Below are 24,395 nucleotides of genomic sequence, written 5' to 3'. Positions count from 1 at the left end.
ATCTTACATATAAAACCTTATTTATTCATCAAAAATTGTGAGAGAGTCTCTGTCTAGAAGGCCAGAAGGCCAGCATCCCGGAGTCGCCTCTTCACTGTTGACATTGAGACTGGTGTTTTGCGGGTACTATTTAATGAAGCTGCCAGTTAAGGACTTGTGAGGCGTCTGTTTCTCAAACTAGACACTCTAATGTACTTGTCCTCTTGCTCAGTTGTGCACCGGGGCCTCCCACTCCTCTTTTTATTCTGGTTAGAGCCAGTTTGTGCTGTTCTGTGAAGGGAGTAGTACACAGCGTTGTACGAGATCTTCAGTTTCTTGGCAATTTCTCGCATGCAATAGCCTTTGTTTCTCAGAACAAGAATAGACTGACGAGTTTCAGAAGAAAGTTATTTGTTTCTGGCCATTTTGAGCCTGTAATCGAACCCACAAATGCTGGTGCTCCAGATACTCAAATAGTCTAAAGAAGGCAAGTTTTATTGCTTCTTTAATTAGCACAACAGTTTTCAGCTGTGCTAACATAATTGTAAAAGGGTTTTCTAATGATCAATTAACCTTTTAAAATTCTAAACTTGGATTAGCTAACACAACGTGCCATTGGAACACAGGAGTGATGGTTGCTGATAATGTGCCTCTGTACGCCTATGTAGATATTCCATTAAAAAACAGCTACAATAGTCATTTACAACATTAACAATGTCTACACTGTATTTCTGATCAATTTGATGTTATTTGAATGGACAGAAATGTGCTTTTCGTTCAAAAACAAAGACATTTCTAAGTGACCCCGAACTTTTAGTGTAGATAATTTTTTATAAACGTGAATGACATTTTTATTTGGCGTACCCCCGACGGCATTGCACGTACCCCAGTTTGGGAATACCTGATGTAATGAAAAGTTGGAGGGTGGTTGGTAATGGAGGACATCAGGTGGATCCACGTGTAGGTGTTGGGCAGAACCTCTAGCTCCTGGAGAACAGGAGCAGAGTTAAAGGGAACAGGGTAGGAGACGGAGACTTAAACCAGCAAACACACAGGTTATACTTTTCTGTATGAAACGTTGATGGATTAGTGCAGTGTTATAAATGGTATGTACTTTTCAACACTTTTGGAAGGTATAGCCTACCTCAAGCTGGTCCCCCTCCGACTCAGAGCACAGAGAATCTGACTGATCTGAACTCACTGGTTCTGGTGGATGGGATTCCCCCTTGGGGGTTTGGACAGCCGATGGTCCTAAAGTCATTTGAAGAGATAAATTGAAGAGGTACATTTTTATAACCTCAGCATAACTATCATTTCTTACTTTCTCAAATGTCAACCAAAGCTTTAACATACTTTGTCTATTGGGCTTCACTGAAGTGTAGGGCGTCCAACTGCTCCAACTGTAGAAGATTGTTGGCTTCCACCGAGGTAACCATAGGAATACAAAGAGAAAAGTATCAGTGTTAGGGAAACTAAAACTAGCTTCAGGTTATTTTGTGTGCAAATGAAAATAGTTATTATCTGAGATTTTTTATATTCACTTTAACAGATGGTGACCACAGCTAGGAGCGAAAGAGCAGCGAGGTTTCCCAGGTCTCGCCTTCCTTTTGTCCTTCTTCCAAACCAAGTAATTCGCCCGGATGTCATAGCACTTGGTCTCCTTCTTGATTCTGCTCTGGTAGCTCTCCTTCTGTTTCTCCTGCGCTTTGTCCATGTTCAGTCTTACCTTGATTGATAACAGGAATAAATGCAATTATATTTCATATTACAAATACATTTCTTACATATCTCCTGGAGGGCCAGAAAATAAATGAACAGCCAACAATAATTTTTACCTGGTCAAAAACATCTACACCCTTCTGAGTCTGTAATGGGTTACAGAAGGGAAATTAGAGTTAAGCACATACTCTTCCTTTACTGACCTTAATGGGTATTGCCTCTACCCACTTGGTAAAGTGATTGGTCGCCGTCAGACACCAGCCGTTACCATTCCTGGATTTCGTGAAGGGTCCGATGAGGTCTACCCCTAACATTTAAAGTGTTAGAGAGAAGATTACTTTATCCTTACCCGTATCTGTGTAATACAGTATGAAGATTTTCATATTTGTTAGGATATTGACATACACATACACACACACATTCTATAATATTGACCTCTGCTGTGGTCAAATAAAGCAACCATTACAAAACAACTTATCAGGGCAAAATTTGAATTGGGACGTTTACCGATCATGTGCCATGGTGAAACAACTTTGATGGGCTTCAACTCCGGCACCAGAGTCTTCGCCCTCTCAAACTTCTGGCAGGCTAGACAGGGTACTGACCTTTAAGCAAAGTGCCAAATTGTAAAATTGTGTGCTCTCTGATATGACATTCATTGAAATCATAATAATTTCAGATATAATATAATGTGATTAATAAACAAAAGGTTATTTCAGTTGCCCAGATGTCCATCTCCTTGACAATTCTCTGTCAGAAGCGTAGGTTGATTTTGGCAACCACATGCTTCACTTCGAAATGGCCAGCATGCATCTCGGTCAGCACGGCCTCCTTCATCTCGAGTCAGACTCGAGTCACAAATATGATGAATTGCTACTCGACTTTGACTTTAACACCATTGACTCGTGACTTGACTTGGACTTCAGCCTTATGACTCGACCTGACTTGATACCCTCCCCAAGCCCAAATACTAAAAATGATGCTATTAAAAAAAGTGTGCAGCGCATCAACTCTTAATTTATCGGATTCCAGTTTGAATCGGACAGCAGCCAATCAAATTGTGCGTGGCAGTGCAGAGGAACGTCGGCGGGTGAATTCAGATGGAGCTCTTGGAAAGATGATACCCCAAATTATTATTTTCGGATATAAAGACGACGCTGTATCAACAAAAAACAGATTGCAACTTGCAAAACATGCAGGAAGAAAATTACAGAGAGAGGCGCAACAATTTCCAACTTTGTTTGACATTTAAAGCTGCACAAAGAACGGTAAATCATGGCTAATATAGCCGACAGCTATCCATCACACGAGGTTGTGTGTTATGAGTGTGTGTAACTTGTTTCATGGGTTTCTTTTTGCCTGGCTTGTGATGTCTGGAGCCTGTATTGTTATGTGCGCTCCTCACTGCTTGCCTAGATTAGACTTGCAGATTGACTCGCCACCATGCTGTTTGGAGCTGGAAAAGATCAAATGAGCACATTTGTGGCAGAGTGCCTCCTAGAATGGTTGTGTACAGTCGTGGCCAAAAGTTTTGAGAATGACACAAATATACATTTTCACAAAGTTTGCTGCTTCAGTGTCTTTAGATATTTTTGTCAGATGTTACTATGGAATACTGAAGTATAATTACAAGCATTTCATAAGTGTCAAAGGCATTTATTGACAATTACATGAAGTTGATGCAAAGAATCAATATTTGCAGTGTTGACCTTTCTTTTTCAAGACCTCTGCAATCCGCCCTGACATGCTGTCAATTAACTTCTGGGCCACATCCTGACTGATGGCAGCCCATTCTTGCATAATCAATGCTTGGAGTTTGTCAGAATTTGTAGGTTTTTGTTTGTTCCCCCGGCTCTTGAGGATGGACCACAAATTCCCAATGGGATTAAGGTCTGGGGAGTTTCCTGGCCATGGACCCAAAATATCAATGTTTTGTTCCCCGAGCCACTTAGTTATCACTTTTGCCTTATGGCAAGGTGCTCCATCATGCTGGAAAAGGCATTGTTCGTCACCAAACTGTTCCTGGATGGTTGGGAGAAGTTGCTCTCGGAGGATGTGTTGGTACCATTCTTTATTCATGGTTGTGTTCTTAGGCAAAATTGTGAGTGAGCCCACACCCTTGGCTGAGAAGCAACCCCACACATGAATGGTCTCAGGATGCTTTATTGTTGGCATGACACAGGACTGATGGTAGCGCTCACCTTGTCTTCTCCGGACAAGCTTTTTTTCGGATGCCCCAAACAATCGGAAAGGGGATTCATCAGAGAAAATGACTTTACCCCAGTCCTCAGCAGTCCAATCCCTGTGCCTTTTGCAAAATATCAGTGTGTCCCTGATGTTTTTCCTGGAGAGCAGTGGCTTCTTTGCTGCCCTTCTTGACACCAGGCCATTCTCCAAAAGTCTTCGCCTCACTGTGCTTGCAGATGCACTCACACATGCCTGCTGCTATTCCTGAGCAAGCTCTGTACTGGTGGTGCCCCGATCCCGCAGCTGAATCAACTTTAGGAGACGGTCCTGGCGCTTGCTGGACTTTCTTGGGCGCCATGAAGCCTTCTTCACAACAATTGAACCGCTCTCCTTGAAGTTCTTGATGATTCGATAAATGGTTGATTTAGGTGTAATCTTACTAGCAGCAATATCCTTGCCTGTGAAGCCCTTTTTGTGCAAAGCAATGATGACGGCATGTGTTTCCTTGCAGGTAACCATGGTTGACAGAGGAAGAACAATGATTACAAGCACCACCCTCCTTTTGAAGCTTCCAGTCTGTTATTCGAACTCAGTCAGCATGACAGAGTGATCTCCAGCCTTGTCCTCATCAACACTCACACCTGTGTTAAGGAGAGAATCACTGACATGATGTCAGCTGGTCCTTTTGTGGCAGGGCTGAAATGCAGTGGAAATGTTTTTGGGGGATTCAGTTCACTTGCATGGCAAAGAGGGACTTTCATCTGATCACTCTTCATAACATTCTGGAGTATATGCAAATTGCCATCATACAAACTGAGGCAGCAGACTTTGTGAAAATTAATATTTGTGTCATTCTCAAAACTTTTGGCCACGACTGTACTCTTCCTAACCTGCTGATTACCGCTTGTGCTTGAACCTCTGATTGTGTTTATGCTTCACACAAATCCCACCACCCCCCCTCTGCTGTCCTCCGAATTGTGCAAGTTTGTTTGTCGTCCTACAATATCTCCGTTTTGTGGAGAGGTGCGCAATTGCGTGGCTGTCCCAAGTGATCAAAAGGACACCAGCAGGTACTGATGTAATTTTGTTCAATGATAACGCTTTGACATTAGCCTACCCCTCCCTGACTATAACTTCGTATTAATTTCCTAGACGTCGGTTTTTAATTTCACCATGTGTTGTCAAGACAAATAGGCCTATGTAATGGTTGTGCAATGCGCTCACCAACAAGTTCTACATCAATATCCACTCACCATACTCACATCACCTCACTTGAACTTCAACCATACGCAATATTTGTGTTTTAATTGCCCAAGACAACTTGGTAAATTCTACTTCAAGTAGAAAGTTGACAACCAAGAGATATCCGCTCACATAGCTCACAGGCACTGCAGTAGCAGTGTGTACGTGTGTGTGAGAGTAAGCCAGAGAGAGAGAGATTACTTAATTGCGGTTTGGTCATGGAAGAGTGCGGAGCGGGGTTTTGCACAATGCCTTTCCTTCTTTTTAAGTGACTTTATATAGGCTACCGGCACTTTAAACGTTTCATGTGACAAACACAAGTCTGTTTATTGCTTTTCGACATTTTCCTCCAGTTATTATACTGCGTCAAAAATAGCCTACGACAGCAGGAAAGATGTGGACAATACCCAAACCCCGATATAAGAACTGCAACAAATTGGATACAAGGGATGAAGCCGAGATGGCCGTGAACATTGGCGGGGTGAGGCTAGTTTTAGACGGCGATGTGCTTAACCGCTACCCGGAGAGTCGACTTGCCGAACTGATCAACTGCTCAACTCTGAATTACGACGTTATCTACTCACTTTGTGACGACTATGACCCCGGTAAAAAAGAGTTTTATTTCGACCGGGATCCTGACGCTTTCAGATGCATCATTGACGTGTATTACTTCGGTGAGATTCACATCAAACGAGGTATATGTCCAATTTGTTTCATTAAAGAGATGGAGTTCTGGAAAATTCAACAAAGCTATTTGGACGAGTGCTGTAAAAGTTACCTGACTGAAAAACAGGAAGAGCTGGCAGAGATTGCCAACAAAGTGAAGCTTATCTTGGGTGATCTAGATGAGGACCCTTCTGTCAACTGCTCAGCGCGGTGCCTAAAGTTCATTTGGAAACTCATGGAGAAACCGGAGTCCTCTTTGCCTGCGCGCGTCATCGCCATTGCATCTTTCCTCTTCGTCCTTGTGTCCTCCGTGGTGATGTGCGTGGGGACCATTCCAGAAGTCCAAGTAGAAGACGAAGAGGGGGACCTTGTGGAGCACCCGATGCTGGAGGCCATCGAGACAGCCTGCATAGGCTGGTTCACCGTGGAATACCTGCTGCGTTTTGTGTCCTGCCCAAACAAACGGCACTTTTTCCTATCCTTTATGAACATAATAGACTTCATGGCTATCATTCCCTTCTACTTGGTGTTGACCCTTACTTACCTGGGTACGGCCATGATGGATCTGGCCAAGGTCCAGCAAGCGGTCCAGGCGCTTCGCATCATGCGTATCGCCCGCATCTTCAAACTGGCGCGCCACTCCTCTGGGCTACAGACGTTCACCTATGCGCTGAAGAGGAGTTTCAAAGAGCTGGGGTTGCTCCTTATGTACATGGGCATAGGGATATTCGTGTTCTCAGCACTGGGCTACACCATAGAGCAAAGCCACCCGGAGAACCTCTTCAGTAGCATCCCACAGTCCTTCTGGTGGGCTATTATCACCATGACCACCGTGGGCTATGGAGACATTTACCCCAAAACCACTCTAGGCAAGTGCAACGCAGCCATCAGCTTCCTGTGTGGGGTGATAGCCATCGCGTTGCCCATTCACCCCATTATCAACAACTTCATCAATTTTTACAACAAGCAGAAAGTGCTCGAGACCGCGGCCAAGCACGAGCTGGAGCTCATGGTGTTGCAGTCTAGCGAGGATTCACTTATGAAGGCAACGCGCAAGTGTGGCGCAGCGTGTGCGTTGGAGAGCTCGATGCGTACCTCACGTAGTGATAATTGTATACCACTTCTCGAGGAATCGACCAGGACTTTGAAGTCGAAAGATTATTGCTCGGAAACAGAATCATTTTAACTTGGTAAAGAAACATTATATAGTGATGTGTTTCAATAGCTAGGTTTCCATCCAATTGGCGACAGATTTTCATGCGAATAGTCTAAAATCCGCATAAAAACAATATGGCATGTTCCCACCAGAGACATGTTTCCATCAAATTGACTTGTAGATAAAATGCTGTGCCTGATGACGTAGTGCACATAAAAATACAAGTTAAATGGGTTTCCATTGCATTTTCAACTCTACTGATGGTTTTCTCATACAACATGTTGAGTTATTTAGCGAGTGTGCCCACTCTGGTATTGGCACGTGCGCTCGATAGCCTGCATGATGAGATTATTAAGGACAAAAGAGCGAGATTTTTTTTATTTGTCAAACAGCAGACCGTGTCACCAGAATAAGACCCTCGATTTTTATTGGAAAGGAATATCAAGCTCATCACCTTGCACTTTCACCACCCTGTGAAGTTCATGATAACTTTTCTTAATCTATAGCCTAATAAACTGCATGCTTTCCCAACCGTTATAGTGGGAGGACCACACAACATGTCATTGCGTGACTCCAAGTTTACTTCGATATGAGGGTTATTATATCAATATTTGCGCATAAAAGCGTTTCCACCGACATTTCTCGCATAATTAATTTTACCGACTAAAATATCGCACCTTGTCTAGCGTATTTTGTTTTGTCCACATTTGGAATGTTTACCGAAACATTTTCTGTTTCCATCGGGCCTTTCATTAAATGTTTTATCCGACATGCACTTTACTGGCATAAAAAGGTTGGATGGAAACTTGATTAGTGAGCTATTTCTTCCTGTGGTTACTTCGCCTTTATGTGGGTCTACAGCCAAAATACTATCTTTAACAGTAATCCAATGCAGGACGTTTTCCTTTGAATTGAGTTTTTCGGAGAGAATTGTAGTAGTATTATTTATTCAATAATTAGCATCGAATAAAGCGTTTGCATGAAAACATTGAAGCGGGCCTCATGAGTATCCAAATCTGGAGACAGGCATACTAATGTGGAGCTGAACCACCCCGTTCCCATCCCTTAGGGAAAGGTGCATTCTGAGGAAAGTAGTTTTGAAATGCAGTGCTCACAACTGCAGCCCAAGTCATAATGTTCCTATGTCTTTGATGTTTGTATAGGGGTTAAGGGCATGCCTGTAATTATTATACCGGTGCACAGAACTTTTATGCGCAGATAGCCTAGTGGATGTATTTTTTTCCAGTCCATCCCGGTCCAGCCGCGCCGGCTTGATCACTCCATTGTGTGTGTGTGTGTGTTTGTGTGTACGTGCGTGCGAGAAAATGCTGTCTCCATGGGGAGAACAGTTCAGAGAGTGGCTACACTCGCCTACATGCAGGGTTGAGGTCCACATATGGATGTGGTATAAATCTGAAGTCAAAAGGACAGATTCAATGTGTTTCGTTTGCTGTTTAGGATTAAGTAAAATATCAGATAGGTGTCAGATATGCCAAACAATTTGCAAAAGATCTGAATTGGGCTGCCTGTGTAAACGCAGCCCTAGTAGTCTTTTACTGCGAATTTATCGACCATGAAAGAAAGAAGAAAATGGAAGATATCGCAGGTGTACTTGAATTGAGCCCTGTGTCATCCAGTCACATACTGTTTACATCCATACTAACATTTTTGCACACACTCTGCCACACAATTGCTTGACTGATCAGGCTAACAAAAGTTGATCTGTTAAGATTTGACTCTCAGAGCATATATTTTCTGGCTTCCTTCAACCAAAAGCACACATCCACATTATCGATTGCTCCCAAACATTACCTTTGCTGACAAACACATAAATATTCTGGCTCCCACAGTGTTCATTTGTTGGTCACCAATGACACGTATCAGGGAGCAAATCTTCATCTAATAGCTTTATTTTAGGGACAAATATTAAATCATGTTATGTCCAAATGAATGTATTTGACTACAAAATAACTTATTTGAAGGAAAGACCAGACATTTACACAGACATTTCTATGAGCTGCAACCTTTACCACTCTATTCACATACCTCACCTAAATGTCAAGGACATCACAATTGTTACTATTTCTTGAAGGACCTTCCCTGTGGCTCAGTTGGTAGAGCATGGTGTTTGCAACGCCAGCATGGTGTGTGCAACGCCAGGGTTGTGAGTTCGTATTCCCATGGGGAGCCAGTATAAAAAATAAAAAAAATGCATGAAATGAAATGTACTACTGTAAGTCGCTCTGGATAAGAGCGTCTGCTAAATGACTAAAATGTAGTATATATATTTTACACAAAGATTATTTTCACTGATGTTCTTCAACAAGCACAGGTTCTTTGCCCATGTCCTAGTATTCTTAATCCATAATGTATTGAATTAGTGGACAATGTCTGCATCATAGCTAAGAGAGAATGGCCAAGACAATCAATATGGAGTGAAGTTGGTGTAAGCAGGGTGTAATCAGAAACAATGGTTTGAATATGCAAGTGCACATCTTTCTCCACACCATAGGTGGAATGAGGTTATTTCTGTTTCCGTGGAGAATGTATTCTGTCTCTGCAAGGAAAACAGCCTTTTGGTTACATTGAAAATCAATAAAATACAATCATGATGACCATATTAGTCAATTACGTAAACCCAGGGGCTTAATTTATAAAATATTCTTACGCACAGCTCTGATCGCAAATACTTTGAAACCCACGCCAATGTTGGGATTTTTAAACATTGAACTTGACACTTATTTTGAACTTCTTTTTTACTATTTTCTACATTGTAGAATAATAATGAAGACATCAAAACAATGAAATAACACATATGGAATCATGTAGTAACCAAAAAAGTGTTTAACAAATAAAAACATATTTTATATTTGAGATTCTTCAAAGTTTGCCTTGATGACAGCTTTGCACACTCTCGGCATTTTCTCAACCAGCTTCATTAGGTAGACACCTGGAATACATTTCAATTAACAGGTGTGGCTTTTTAAAAGTTAATTTGTAGAATTTCTTTCCTTCTTAATTTGTTTGAGCCAATCAGTTGTGCTGTGACAAGGTAGGGGTGGTATACAGAAGATAGCCCTATTTGGTAAAAGACCAAGTCCATATTATGGCAAGAACAGCTCAAATAATCATAGAGAAACAACAGTCCATCCATTAAACATGAAGGTCAGTCAATCCGGAAAATCTCAAGAACTTTGAACGTTTCTTCAAGTGCAGTCGCAAAAAACATCAAGCGCAATGATGAAACTGGCTCATGAGGACCGCCACAGGAAAGGAAGACCCAGAGTTACCTCTGCTGCAGAGGATAAGTTCATTAGAGTTAACTACACCTCAGATTGCCACCCAAATAAATGCTTTACGGAGTTCAAGTAACAGACACATCTCAACATCAACTGTTCAGAGGAGAATGTGTGAATCAGGCCTTCATGGTTGAATTGCTGCAAAGAAACCACTACTAAAGGACACCAATAAGAAGAAGAGACTTGCTTGGGCCAAGAATCACGAGCAATGGACATTAGACCAATGGAAATCTGTCATTTGGTCTGATGAGTCCAAAATTGCGAATTTTTTGTGCCAACTGCCGTGTCTTTGTGAGACGCAGAGTAGGTGAACGGATAATCTCCGCATGTGTGGTTACCACCGTGAAGCATGGAGGAAGAGGTGTGATGGTGTGGGGTGCTTTGCACACTTAACCAGCATGGTTACCACAGCATCCTGCAGCGATACGCCATCCCATCTGCTTTGCGCTTAGTGGGACTATCATTTGTTTTTCAACAGGACAATGACTCAACACACCTCCAGGCTGTGTGAGGGCTATCTGACCAAGAAGGAGAGTGATGGCGTACTACATTAGATGACTTGGCCTCCATAATCACCCGATTGAGATGGTTTGGGATGAGTTGGACTGCAGAGTGTAGGAAAAGCAGCCAACAAGTGCTCAGCATATCTGGGAACTCCTTCAAGACTTTTGGAAAAGCATTCCTCATGAAGCTGGTTGAGAGAATGCCAAGAGTGTGTAACGCTGTCATCAAGGCAAAGGGTGGCTACTTTGAAAAATCTAAAATATCAAATATTTTGATTTGTTAAACACCTTTTTGGTTACTACATGATTCCATATGTGTTATTTCATAGTTGTGATGTCTTCACTATTATTCTACAATGTAGAAAATAGTAAAAATAAAGAAAAACCCTTGAATGAGTAGGTGTGTCCAAACCTTTGACTGGTACTGTATATAGTACATACACAAAGACTAATTATAACCAACGAATATTATACGCATAAACCTGTTGCACATTTTCTGAGAGTTACAGACTATGCTAATCTAGCTAATTACCTAGTGGGAATTCATTCCCTTTAAACTGGTGACAGAAAACACATCCTGTCACTTTTCAGTAGTCACTGGGGAGCGGTGAGTCAGAAGCATTTCCAAGGCCTCACAGGAGAACCCAGTCACTAATGATGGATTACCACTGAGGAAACTCAACCATCTTTAAGGGTATTTTTGGCATTGAGTCCAAATCTAAAAGGAGTGATTACGCACATGGGCTAAGTTATGAAATTTTTCTGTACATACATTTTTTTGCCACAATGCTGTATAATGAAAAAAGCACTAGACAAAATATGTTTTAGATTCCTAATCCTGAATGTATTTGTGTGTAATGATTGTAATGAAACTGTTGGTCAATATATCAAATTATTTAAAAAACACTGCCATATTGTCAAAAACATTGAGAGATATAGTTGGACCAGAAAGCTATTGCTCTGTCCTCTGAGATATGTCTGAATAAATCAGCAGGTGGAAATGTGTTGTGTCAAATAACAAAGAGCCAGTTGTTGCAGTCTATCATGCCAGACTCCTATTGTAAGGTGACCTTTTAAGAATCCTTTCTTCTGCCTGGGGACTTTCAGCAAGCACTCAACCTTGCAGTTGCATGTATGGATTTTATTTACCTCTTTCTCTATCGCACCCACTCCCTCGCTGTTGATCATGTCGTCTATTGGCATTTCAGATGATCCTGCTGGGCTTTTCAGGGTGGAAGCACTTTTGAAAATGTATTTTTTGGCGGGGCGATTGAAGTTTTTGCTTCATATTTTTAGCAGAAAAAATAGCTTTATAATCAATAATACATGTGTTGTGAAAAGGGCGCCGCCAGTTGGAGATGCTGCAGGTTGCTGACTTGATCCTCCTACGTAGTGTGAATACGGACTAAAACACTATCTGTGTGCTGAATATTCGTTTTTACAAAATAAAACATATCTTGCTGTGTTTTGACAATAAAACATTAATGGGTGTTAAAATAATGTGCATATTCTATATGAATTTCCCACAAATATTTACCTGGTCCTTTTTTGAGGTTTCTGCAGTCTTAGCCCTGCTGAAAAAATAACAGCCCAGCACAGGTGGGTGACCAGCCTTCGTTGCGTTTCCGCTGGTGATCAGCCTTCGCTGTGCTTTCGCTGGTGACTAGCCTTTGTTGTGTTTTCACTGGTGATCAGCCTTCAATGTATTTTTTTCACTGGTGACTAGCCTTAATTTTGTTTTCTCTGGTGACCAGCCTTCGCTGTGTTTTTTCTGGTGACCAGGCTTCGCTGTTTTTTGGATACATAAGCTGGTCATCAGCATATGCGGGTCAATTAACATTGGATTAGTTTATCTTTACCAAAATAAAGGCTATTTATTCACTTACAAATGTGCAAAATGTATGCTATCTAGCATGTAAAACCATCAAATTGTATATGTTTGTCCAACACATCTCAACAGATTACCCACTATAGTAGTGTAAACATACACTGAGTGTACAAAACATTAAGAACACCTTCCTAATATTGAGTTGCAACCATGTTGACTCGAATGCATTTATCCCCAAACCCTATTCTTTCCTCATTCATTTTCCCCATAGGAATGGCTGAATGAACCAGAGTGAACTAATTTCTGGGTTTTAGCTGGCAAGCTTTATGGGGAGGCAGCATTTTCTAGCTTTGTCAAAAAAAATCATAAATGCATCTTAATTTAAACATCACACAACCCATGAAATAGTTAGCGAAACATCTTACTATTACCAGGCCCATCATTATCATATTTTCCAGCATGCTCTATTGCAGTTGGCAATTCAGAATTGTTTCTTTCAATATCTGTGTTTTTGCATGTCCATTGATTTATTAATGAATCAATTACTTTATCTTATGCTACACAAGGATAAATACCATACATTTTTCTAAACATATCTAATCTGTTAGTTGGACTCATTGCACCCGTTACTGAAATGGTTGTTGCAGTTAAAATGTGCCATTCATTCATCATTCTAACCCTGGCAGTCTTTCTGAATGCAGATTTTGGTAACCCACTCTGGCTGGATTCTAATAGCAATTAAATATCACATTGCAAGCCAGCATAATTTGACTTGATGCTGGTATTGCTTTAGTTTATGCTGATCACCAGTGTCCAAAACACAGCAAAGACTGGTCACCAGCAAAAACACAGCAAAGACTGGTCACCAGCAAAAACACAGCAAAGACTGGTCACCAGCAAAAACACAGCAAAAACTGGTCACCAGCAAAAACACAGCAAAGGCTGGTCACCAGCAAAAACACAGCAAAGACTGGTCACCAGCAAAAACATAGCAAAGACTGGTCACCAGCAAAAACACAGCAAAGACTGGTCACCAGCAAAAACACAGCAAAGACTGGTCACCAGCAAAAACACAGCAAAGACTGGTCACCAGCAAAAACACAGCAAAGACTGGTCACCAGCAAAAACACAGCAAAGGCTGGTCTCCAGGAAACGTACAGCGAATGCTGATCACTAGCAAAAACACAATGGTAGTCAATTGGTAGTCAGACCAGCTTGACTAGCTGGACCATGCTAGTCAGACCAGCTTGACCAGCTGGACCATGCTGGTCAGTCAGCAGAACCAGTTAGACCATGCTGGTCAGACTAGCTTGACCAGCATCCGACCAGCATTGACCTGCATAGACTAGCATGGACAAGCATAGACTATCATAGATCAGCTTGAAATTCATGCTGGTCTATGCATTGTAACATTTATACTGTTTTCTGGGGTCAAATAAAATCATAGACAAGTGCAAAAATACCAAGCGGATTGTCCTCACAGATGCCTCTATTCTTAGAATAAAACACTTGTATCTACAGACATAGTCTCTTGCGCCCTGAGTCTAGTACAGGCATGATGTGTAAATCAAAGACATTACATAAACATTTCTAAGGCAGACTGAATATACCACCTATTCTCCATGGGTACTAACTCGAAAAGGCTATATCATGTAGCAGAAGACTCCCAATAAAATCCTATTCCCATCTAATTTTCCTCATGTCTGAAGGGGAAATATAACAAACCAGTAAGTAGGTGATTACTCTTATGTGGACATGAAATGTCAATTGCTTGGCAAACTTGGATAAGTCAAATACCCTATCTGTAACAAATTAGTATATGCTGATGATACTATTATGTGTGCTATTGCCCCGATTGTTGATCTGGCTGTATCAAAACTGAAGTCAGATTTTATGGCTATGCAGGAATGCCTTGCTGATGCAAAACGTGTGCTTAATATGGGCAAAACTAAATATATGTTGTTTTTAAACTCTTAAGAATGTTTCAGATGAAATACATGTAGAATGTTGACTGTTTCAGATGAAATACATGTAGAATGTAGAATGTTTCAGATGAAATACATGCTCACTCATTAGATGGTTCTCCAATTGAACATGTTCCCACATATAAATACTGGGCATCTGTATTGATATGGATTTGACATTTAGGAAATTTGCACTTTAAGAAGCTAAGATTTAAATGTGGCTTTTTCGACAGAAACAGGCGGTGCCTTTCTCTAAGCAGTAGGATGCAGATTATTCAGTCAACCTTTTTATCTGTTCTTGATTATGGTGATGTTATTTATCAAAGTGCAGCTGCTACTACTCTTAAACATTTGGATGCCATCTACCATAGAGCCCTTCTTTTGTTATAGTGTGAAAACAACAGTATAATGTGTGAGCTCCATTTTCACATTCCATTTCTCAAAGACAGTCTAACTCCTCTTTAATGTCACTGACTGCAGAACTGTGTCCTCCATACAAACTGCTTGAGGGTAAGAGGAGGGAGAGAAGAGATGTCCTTGGCGATGCTTATAAAGCAGTGAGTATTTGGCTTCACAGGTATTATTGCAGGCATGTTATGTGAATGTGGAGTTAATAAATGGCCATCCGGGAGGCTTGACATCAGCAGCCATTTCTTTATCTACAGTTCAGCCTTTCTAATAATGAATGAAGAAGACAGATCTAAATTATTCACATCCCCACTACAGTACATTTTCATTCATCTGTGAGGACTAATAAGTGCTTCACCTTCGTCCTAGCTATTAATAGCCCCTTACAAGAAACGGGGCTTTGGTACAAAGTTCATGGAGAGAATGTATTTCACAGGTGAGGTTTTGGTTTCACTGAGATTGTGGAGACTGTTCAACCTGGATAAGAGACTTCTGTTGAGAGTCCATTTGATTTGTGACCCATTCTTCAATTGAGTTACACTTACTCCTGAAGTTTGGAAGTGCTTCATCACTCTCAAAGGTGTAAATGAAAGTATACCTTTGCACCAAGCAATCTGCTCCCCAGCTAGGTCTAGTCACTGTCTGTTCGTCTGTTCTTAGAGGACAAATGTCCCATGGCCATTTAGCCTTTAGGAGGAAAACAGGCCCGTTTATTACGACAGAGCAGTTCTATTTCAAAGATTTTAAATGGACTTATTGTAATTAGGCATAAAATGTGCTTTTTAAAAAGAAACAAATATTTGGGAATGAAGCATTAAATGGTTTTAACATGTCCCTTATCTGCATAATTGGTCATTTGTTTGGAACACCAGAATGACGAAGAACCAAAATATAAAAAAACATCAATTAATGCATCACACTATGTGCAGTTTAGTGATTACTTATGCAAATTAGACCTCAGTGAACTGGACAAATGATGTACGGGAACTGTGAGTAGACTAGACACAGTCTCTTAAACACAGTCCCTTACTGAAGTGATATAGAATGTTTACAGCTAGACAATGAAGAAAACATGGTACTGCCAGGGACCCAGGTGCTTAGACCTCTTTATTTGGGACTGGCGACGAGGTGATGGTGGAGTGGAAGGAGCAGTGGCGACCCGTCATTTGAGACCCACCTGTTAAGCTTAAAAAATATATACAGTACCAGTCAAAAGCTTGGATACACCTACTCATTAAAGGGATTTTCTTTATTTTTATTATTTTCTACATTATAGAATAGAGAAATTATAGAAAAAAACGGATCGGTCCTCATCGGCCATTGGACATAAACATTACATAACAAGATAGAAATCGCAAATTCAACATTGAGTGGTTTGGAAGGAATCAGTTGCTAACTGCGAGCATTACAAGGCAGTCACTAGCCTGCTATTCAGTAGAGTGGGTGTGTGGTCCAAGTCTGGGTTTAAGGGTCTCTTTTCCAAGTTTAAAAGGACAAACATTCAACATTGACCATGCTGTCAATCCAGCATGACTTCTGCCGTGTTCAAAACAACTGGAAACTCGGAACTGGAAAATCTCAGACTTCAGTGAGTTCAAGACAACTGGGAACTGGAAGAAAAAAAACTAACTGGGAAAATACGTTTTGAACGGTCATCCAACTCAGAATTCCAAGTCGGGAACTCAGGCCTCTTCCTAGAGCTTCGACCTGAAGATCCCTGACATCATGATTCAACCTTGTCCCAGTTGTTTTGAAAGCACCATAAATCCAGAGAGTGACAGACTTTGACGACAAAGTTTGATGACAAAATGTCTCAATGAAGGACCGCCGCGCCAACTTCTTGTTCAAGTGAGTACAGCACAAGGTGAGTCCAAAAATGTTGTGTATGTTGCTGCATAAATTATGTAATATGACAGGGAGATATGTATACTGTAGTTAAGAAAGTAATACTAAGTGTATGTTGTGTAGTAAGCTGTTAGTAGCCCATAAGCCTCACCCTAACAATTTGTTCCCTTTTTCCCTCATAACTTAGCCTAATGTTCTGACTTGGTGGTGCACATGTAGCCTATAGCCCGTTTTAGAGAAATGTCATCAAATATTGTAAGAGCTTTCATTGTCTGCTTATATGCCCCCATTAGTTATCCTATGTTTCTGACTTGGAGTACAGGGAGAATCCTGTAAGAACAGCTCATGTTCTGAATTCTGTCACTGTACATTTCAAAAGTACTGAACAAATAATTATATTGACTACGTCTGTCCTAGCTCACTCATTAATGTCTTAATCGAAATAACGGATTGCCTCTTATCTGCTTGTCATCCCCATATGCCATAGTTTGTACATCTCAGTTGTCAGTAGAAACACCATTTGTTTAAGCAAGTCAGCCATATCAGCTATGTTTTTTTAAAAGGCAGTAAATGAAACTGAATGAACTGTTTCACTGCCAGACAAGGCTCTGCTGATAGCCAGGTGTAGCAGTGACTGCTGTTGGGACTCTGTTGTTGGAACAGCTTTATGTAGGCCATAACAGTTTGTGGGCAGTGTTGTGTTGTGTTGTGGCTTTGCTGGCATGCATCCCCCAATTTTTTGTTGTTGTTTGCCCCACCAAGATTTACATGCTAAAATCGCCACTGGGAAGAAGGGACATGGTTGACAACAGCAGCGCTTTTTGCATGATCAAAATGTTACCCGTGAAGTTTGTTCAAGTCAATTATAATTAATGTTCTGTCAACACATAATTTCAAAGGCCCGAGGCCCCCCTCCCCTCTTAGATATCTAATTCATGGATTAGGCTACTTTGCTGCTCTCCTTCTTTCATAACCACACATCTCTTTGTTCTTCTATTTTCTGAGCTGGCCAGAGCGCCCTCATGGTTTGTGAGCTCTTTTCTGGCTGACACTGTCCCTGGCAAAGGAATGATAACACCATAAGGATTAACTTCAGAGAAACACAAGAGGAAAATGACTTGAGAGATTGGATATCTGGTCCCCAAGTGCCCCTGTGGTGTAAATGAAGGACACAAGGCTATCCTTCCTACACACACTGCATTTGACTGGGCCTGTAGTGTGTTCCACTCTGCTGATTATTGCTTGTGTGAAAAATAGACTCCAAGGTTATCCCATATGGATTACTAACTGTAACAGAGCCTGTTCAAAGTTGGTCTTAGAAGGCTACTGTATTGGCAGACCTCTAAGCCATTAATTAAAGACACACAAAACAATACCCAGTCATGTGGCTATAGGGATTCATAGTTTTCTATTTTTTGGATAATGTGATGCTTGCTGTCTGGCGTCCCTTTTGCCTGGAGATAGGTACATACAAGGAAAAGGGACATCTACAAATGACATTATCCTCGCTTTATGCAAATAAATACATTTATAACATCCTTTGTATTGGTGTATTCTCCTTACATTCGGTCATTTCAAATAGGGTGTTTAATTAACAATTTCAACTGGGCACACCATTTCATTTCAATATGGAAAATTGGGTAGTATTTGGATGAGACGTTGATCAGTGAGATTGCAACCTATATTCACCCACTCAAAAAGACATCCAAAGGTTAGTTGAATTTCAAAAGTCTTATCACAAAGCTTTCAACCATCTAAAAACAAAAACATATTCCAATGGAAAAACAATGTCAGATCTTTGGTTTAGTTGTCACTCAAATGTCTATTAATGCGCTTTCAACCATTTAAAAGCACAGAAAACTTTAAATGGGAATACAATGTCAGATATTTTGTTTATTTATACAACAGATTAATGTGTTATCATCACTGTGCTTCATCTAATAGCAGAACCAAATGATCTGGATTGCAGTTGAGATTACATAAAAAATACAACTGATCAATGTAGTTCGAGATTTTGCACAATTATGAAGATCTCCACAGACCTGCGACGAATTATGCAGGCTATCTTGTACATGCACGCTTTATGATTACATAAGAAGAAATGTATAGGTACAATAGCCTCATTATGTGGCCATGGATGTGCTACTCATTTTAAGGTTGAATGTTACATTAGTTTGTAAGATTGCCTTAACTTTAGGCTATTTACTGTATTACAAAAGTAATGTTTAATTAATGGTGTTTGGTTGACAACGCAACCAAATATCAACATTTAAAATTAAATGTATCTACTGCTTGGATAGTTTCATCTGTGCCTACAAATGAATAATTGATATGTTGCATTCACGTCTCCACCTCAAAGTAAAAAAACAAGTTTAAATTCACATCAAACTTAAAATGCACATTAAAGTTTGATTTTATTTAGTTCCATTTTTTAACTTAGATTTTTGGTTGAGATGGAGAGGTGAATGAAACATATCAATTATTAATTTGTTGACAAACTGGAATTAAAGCCAGACTAAGTCAGTGCCACAGATGGAACTATCCAAGCAGAAGATACATCTCTTTCAAATGTTGATATTTGATTGCATTGACAACCAAACACAATTCAATATCACTAAATATCATTACATTTGAAGTCAACCAGAGCTTAAAAGCCTAGGCCTATGTATTGTATACATTTTTTTGAATTCTGGGTTGAATTGAAACAATAGCTGTTGATAACTTTGCAAATTATATATAGGCCTAACCTTATAGTTGAAGACTTTTCTTTGAGTTATTAAAATTAGTGATGTAAAGTACTTAAGTAAAAATGCTTTATACTACTTAAGTCGTTTTTTGGGATATCTGTACATTACTTAACTATTTATATTTTTGACAACTTTTACTTTTACTCCACTACATTCCTAAAGAAAATATGTACTTTGGGGAGGTGCATGGCCACTTGGAGACAACAGTTGGAACTCTCACTCAAACCTTGGTAATTATTTTATCTTATGTTCCATTAATGTTCTTATCATTTTCAGATTTCGTTATCAACAAATGTGGCGAAAAGTACAGTAAAACCGTAAAATGCACATAAAATCAACAGTGTAATATTTGGATTCAATCTTGTGTCAGATTAACTGTTTTGTCCTCACCTTTAGTATAATAATTATCCCATAATCTCCAAACTGTTCCCTTTTGATTGCTACCATGGTTATGCATATGCTTTCCATATATTTCTGTAAGAAACATTTTAATTTAGCCCCATCCATATAGGCCAATTGGCACGAGTGTACGGGGTTAATGGCCTGCATAATTATACCGTCTGTTTGTTTTGTGCTTTTAGGCTTTGTTATCCTCTTTTATTATACTTACAACCCACTGAGCACAGACTGGTTGAATAATCAACGTTCTTTCAATGTAATTTGTTAAGGTATTGTGGCGTGGAATCGATATGGAAAAAACATTAGATTTTTAAAAAGTCATCAATGTAAACTGCATTTTTGAGGTTGATATTTCAACCATAGGATTATGTCAGCGTGGTAACCAAATTTAAACATAGACAAATCTTGTATAACATATGTTTAATTTGTACCTTTAAAATATCAGATCTTCAAAGTTATATCCACTAGCAGAAGAAAAAAATACTATAGGCTGGCAGCACCTACTGGAGAATTGATCTACCTACAGCTACCCTTTGGTTTTAGCTTAGCTATGACATTTTCACTGACTATTACAAAGGTGCTATCATGAAAATTATTGTTGAGAGAGCTCCAGTTAAAAACTAAATAGATACACTGTTGCTATCAAAGTCATTCCAAAGGTTAGGTTTTTGACTGAGCAAATAAATGTTCCCATACTTAATCACTCATATATCATCAATGATGCTTATAAGGTGCTATTTTGAGCTCTCCTAGCTGTGCAGTTGAGGAAGCAAGAAGACTTGTAGTTTTCTTTGGAACACAGCCCTGCATCCCTGCCTTTACACAATTACTGTTGTTGTTTATGCATTCTAAAAATGGCCAATTATAAATCGCAATCTGATCAGTTGGGCATCATTGGAAAGCGTGTTCTATTGCCAACATGGTAGATGAGTTACAAAATATGATCTTACAGTGTTCGGCTTTCACAAGGCAATTCAGACGAGCAGATCAAAATTTTGCTGTGCATAAAATAGTCATGAATAGAGTCACGTGTCTTCACAGTAAAACAAACATAGGATCATTCTGTTCATAACAACCCATGGTATGACGCCATGCCATCTTATAAAGGAACATCAAGCACAGTGATCAAAAACGTTGACACTGTGTCGTGACTTGACTTTCATTCATCTGATGACTGTTATTTATTTAATCCACTAAATATGTTTAATTGTTACCTGATTAAATTAATCAGGTAACAATTAACTCATTAGGAATTTGGGGCACCACGGAAGAAGTTGTTTAACGAGTTACCATCTCCCGAATTAAACTCTAGAAGATACACTACCGTTCAAAAGTTTGGGGTCACTTAGAAATGTCCTTGTTTTTGAAAGAAAAGCTATTTTTTCCCCCATTAAAATAACATCAAATTGATCAGAAATACAGTGTAGACATTGTTAATGTTGTAAATGACTATTGTCACTGGAAACGGCTGATTTTTTATGGAATATCTATATAGGTGTACAAAGGCCTGTTATCAGCAACCATCACTCCTGTGTTCCAATGCCCAACGTCAACAGTGAAGAGGCGACTCCGGGATGCTGGCCTTCTAGGCAGAGTTGCAAAGAAAAAGCCATATCTCAGACTGGCCAATAAAAATAAAATATTAAGATGGGCAAAAGAACACAGACACTGGACAGAGGAACTCTGCCTAGAAGGCCAGTATCCCGGAGTTGCCTCTGCACTGTTGACGTTGAGACTGGTGTTTTGCGGGTACTATTTAATGAAGCTGCCAGTTAAGGACTTGTGTGGCATCTGTTTCTCAAACTAGACACTCTATTGTACTTGTCCTCTTGCTCAGTTGTGCACCGGGGCCTCCCACTCCTCTTTCTATTCCGATTAGAGCCAGTTTGCGCTGTTCTGTGAAGGGAGTAGTACACAGCGTTGTACGAGATCTTCAGTTTCTTGGCAATTTCTCGCATGGAATAGCCTTCATTTCTCAGAACAAGAATAGACTGATGAGTTTCAGAAGAAAGTTATTTGTTTCTGGACATTTTTAGCCTGTAATCGAACCCACAAATGCAGATGCTCCAGATACTCAACTAGTCTAAAGAAGGCCAGTTTTATTGCTTCCCTTATCAGCACAACAGTTTTCAGCTGTGCTAACATAATTGCAAAAGGGTTTTCTAATGCTCAATTAGAATTTTAAAATGATAAACTTGGATTAGCTAACACAACGTGCCATTGGAACACAGGAGTGATGGTTGCTGATAATGGGCCTCTGTACGCCTATGTAGATAGAAAAAAATCAGCCGTTTCCAGCTACAATAGTAATTTACAACATTAACAATGTCCTCACTGTTTCTGATCAATTTGATGTTATTTTAATGGACAAAAAATGTGCTTTTCTTTAAAAAACAAGGACATTTTTAAGTTACCCCAAACTTTTGAACGGTAGTGTATGTATGGAAGGTTTCATTCAAATCAAAAGGGGTGCTGTCAAAAAGTGATTGATTTCTTGTGGCTTTACCCAATGTACTCAGATAATAGAAAAAAGTCTAGCACCACGAAAGATAAATGCTAACAAACGGCTAATCGCTGGTTGGCAGGCTAAATAAAGTACCAATGCATTCTGAATGATAAATGATAAATGCTAATGCTAGCGCTCACACTAGCAGGAGTGTGCGCTAGCTAACAAGCTCAATATAAATGGTAATTACAAACAACAATAGGCAATCTTGATCTCAGAAAACAAGCCATAAACATCTTAAGGCAGTTACTTTTAGATGCACGCACAATAAAACATCAGAACAGCAAATGTATTGTGACTACAGGAGGAAGAGTTGATGGAGGGATAACATGAAATGCTCGTCAGGATGGTGAAAGCATGTTTCTGACATCTGCCATGCTCGGGTTCTGACTAGGTGGAATACAGCTATGACCGGAAATGACTTTCTCGTAGCAGGTTAGGAGAACTTACGCAGCAGGTTAGGACAATTAACGTGGCAGGTTAGGAGAATTCGGTTAAGGTTAGGAAAAGAGTTAGAGATAGCTAAACTGCTCTCCTAACGTGCTACGAAAAGTAACTTCTGGTCGTAGCTGTACTCCATCTAGTTACAACCCTGTGCTCATGCTGGGGTCTTTTCCCGGGAATACTGACTGCTGATAGGCTAATATAATACTGACTAGTGTGATCTTGACAAATATCAAATCAAATCAAATGTATTTATATAGCCCTTCTTAGATCAGCTGATATCTCAAAGTGCTGTACAGAAACCCAGCCTAAAACCCCAAACAGCAAGCAATGCAGGTGTAGAAGCACGGTGGCTAGGAAAAACTCCCTAGAAAGGCCAAAACCTAGGAAGAAACCTAGAGAGGAACCAGGCTATGAGGGGTGGCCAGTCCTCTTCTGGCTGTGCCGGGTGGAGATTATAACAGAACACGGCCAAGATGTTCAAATGTTTATAAATGACCAGCATGGCCAAATAATAATAATCATAGTAGTTGTCGAGGGTGCAACAGGTCAGCACCTCAGGAGTAAACGTCAGTTGGCTTTTCATAGCCGATCATTGAGAGTATCTATACCGCTCCTGCTGTCTCTAGAGAGTTGAAAACAGCAGGTCTGGGACAGGTAGCATGTCTGGTGAACAGGTCAGGGTTCCATAGCCGCAGGCAGAACAGTTGAAACTGGGGCAGCGGCACGGCCAGGTGGACTGGGGACAGCAAGGAGTCATCATGCCAGGTAGTCCTGAGGCATGGTCCTAGTGCTCAGGTCCTCCGAGAGAGAGAAAGAAAGAAAGAGAGAATTAGAGAGAGAATACTTAAATAAACACAGGACACCGGATAAGACAGGAGAAATACTCCAGATATAACAGACTGACCCTAGCCCCCCGACACATAAACTACTGCAGCATAAATACTGGAGGCTGAGACAGGAGGGGTCAGGAAACACTGTGGCCCCATCCGATGATACCCCCGGACAGGGCCGGGGGTGTGCAAACCTGGTGGCCAACTACAAGAAACGTCTGACCTCTGTTATTGCCAACAAGGGTTTTGCCAAGTACTAAGTCATGTTTTGCAGAGGGGTCAAATATTTATTTCCCTCATTAAAATGCAAATAAATTGTTAACATTTTTGACATGCGTTTTTCTGGATTTTTTTGTTGTTATTCTGTCTCTCAATGTTCAAATAAACCTACCATTAAAATTATAGACTGATCATTTCTTTGTCAGTGGGCAAATGTACAAAATCAGCAGGGGATCAAATACTTTTTTCCCTCACTGTAGGCCCTATGTATCAAGGTGAGTTGGTTATCAATATAAGTTATTTATTGTGTAGGCTGCTATCCTACTTGAAATAAAATCATGTGAGAGACAAAAATGGCCATGTTAGCTACTGCTGGTGACATGAGCGTGATAACCACATGAGCGCTCTCCTGTTCTATTGGTTTTCAAATAAACTTTATTTAATTGTCTAG

At 40.2% G+C, this 24,395-nt stretch overlaps 1 protein-coding gene and 1 long non-coding RNA gene across 2 annotated transcripts; one reads left to right on the top strand and one right to left on the bottom strand.

Annotated features, from left to right (window-relative positions):
* Nucleotides 1-927: 927 nt before the first annotated feature.
* On the bottom strand, nt 928-1,464 carry LOC115172119 (uncharacterized). The gene is made up of 3 exons (XR_003871381.1): nt 1,333-1,464; nt 1,124-1,230; nt 928-966 (listed from the first exon to the last, which is right to left on the bottom strand). It is a non-coding gene; the product is annotated as an uncharacterized LOC115172119 (long non-coding RNA).
* A 4,044-nt stretch (nt 1,465-5,508) lies between these two features.
* kcnf1b (potassium voltage-gated channel, subfamily F, member 1b) lies at nt 5,509-6,979 on the top strand. The gene has a single exon (XM_029729263.1). It carries the CDS (start codon nt 5,522-5,524, stop codon nt 6,977-6,979), a length of 1,458 nt encoding a protein of 485 aa, XP_029585123.1. The 5' UTR covers nt 5,509-5,521.
* The last annotated feature ends 17,416 nt before the right edge of the window (nt 6,980-24,395 follow it).

This window comes from Salmo trutta, chromosome 33, assembly GCF_901001165.1.
Source record: "Salmo trutta chromosome 33, fSalTru1.1, whole genome shotgun sequence".
NCBI classification, from domain to species: Eukaryota; Metazoa; Chordata; class Actinopteri; order Salmoniformes; family Salmonidae; genus Salmo; species Salmo trutta.
The sequence above is the reverse complement of the archived record's forward strand: the minus strand, read 5'-3'. Positions and strand labels throughout refer to the sequence as shown.

Bases quoted from the DNA above. Each gene is read 5' to 3' on its own strand.
- kcnf1b (XM_029729263.1), top strand. From the start codon at position 5,522: ATGTGGACAATACCCAAACCCCGATATAAGAACTGCAACAAATTGGAT.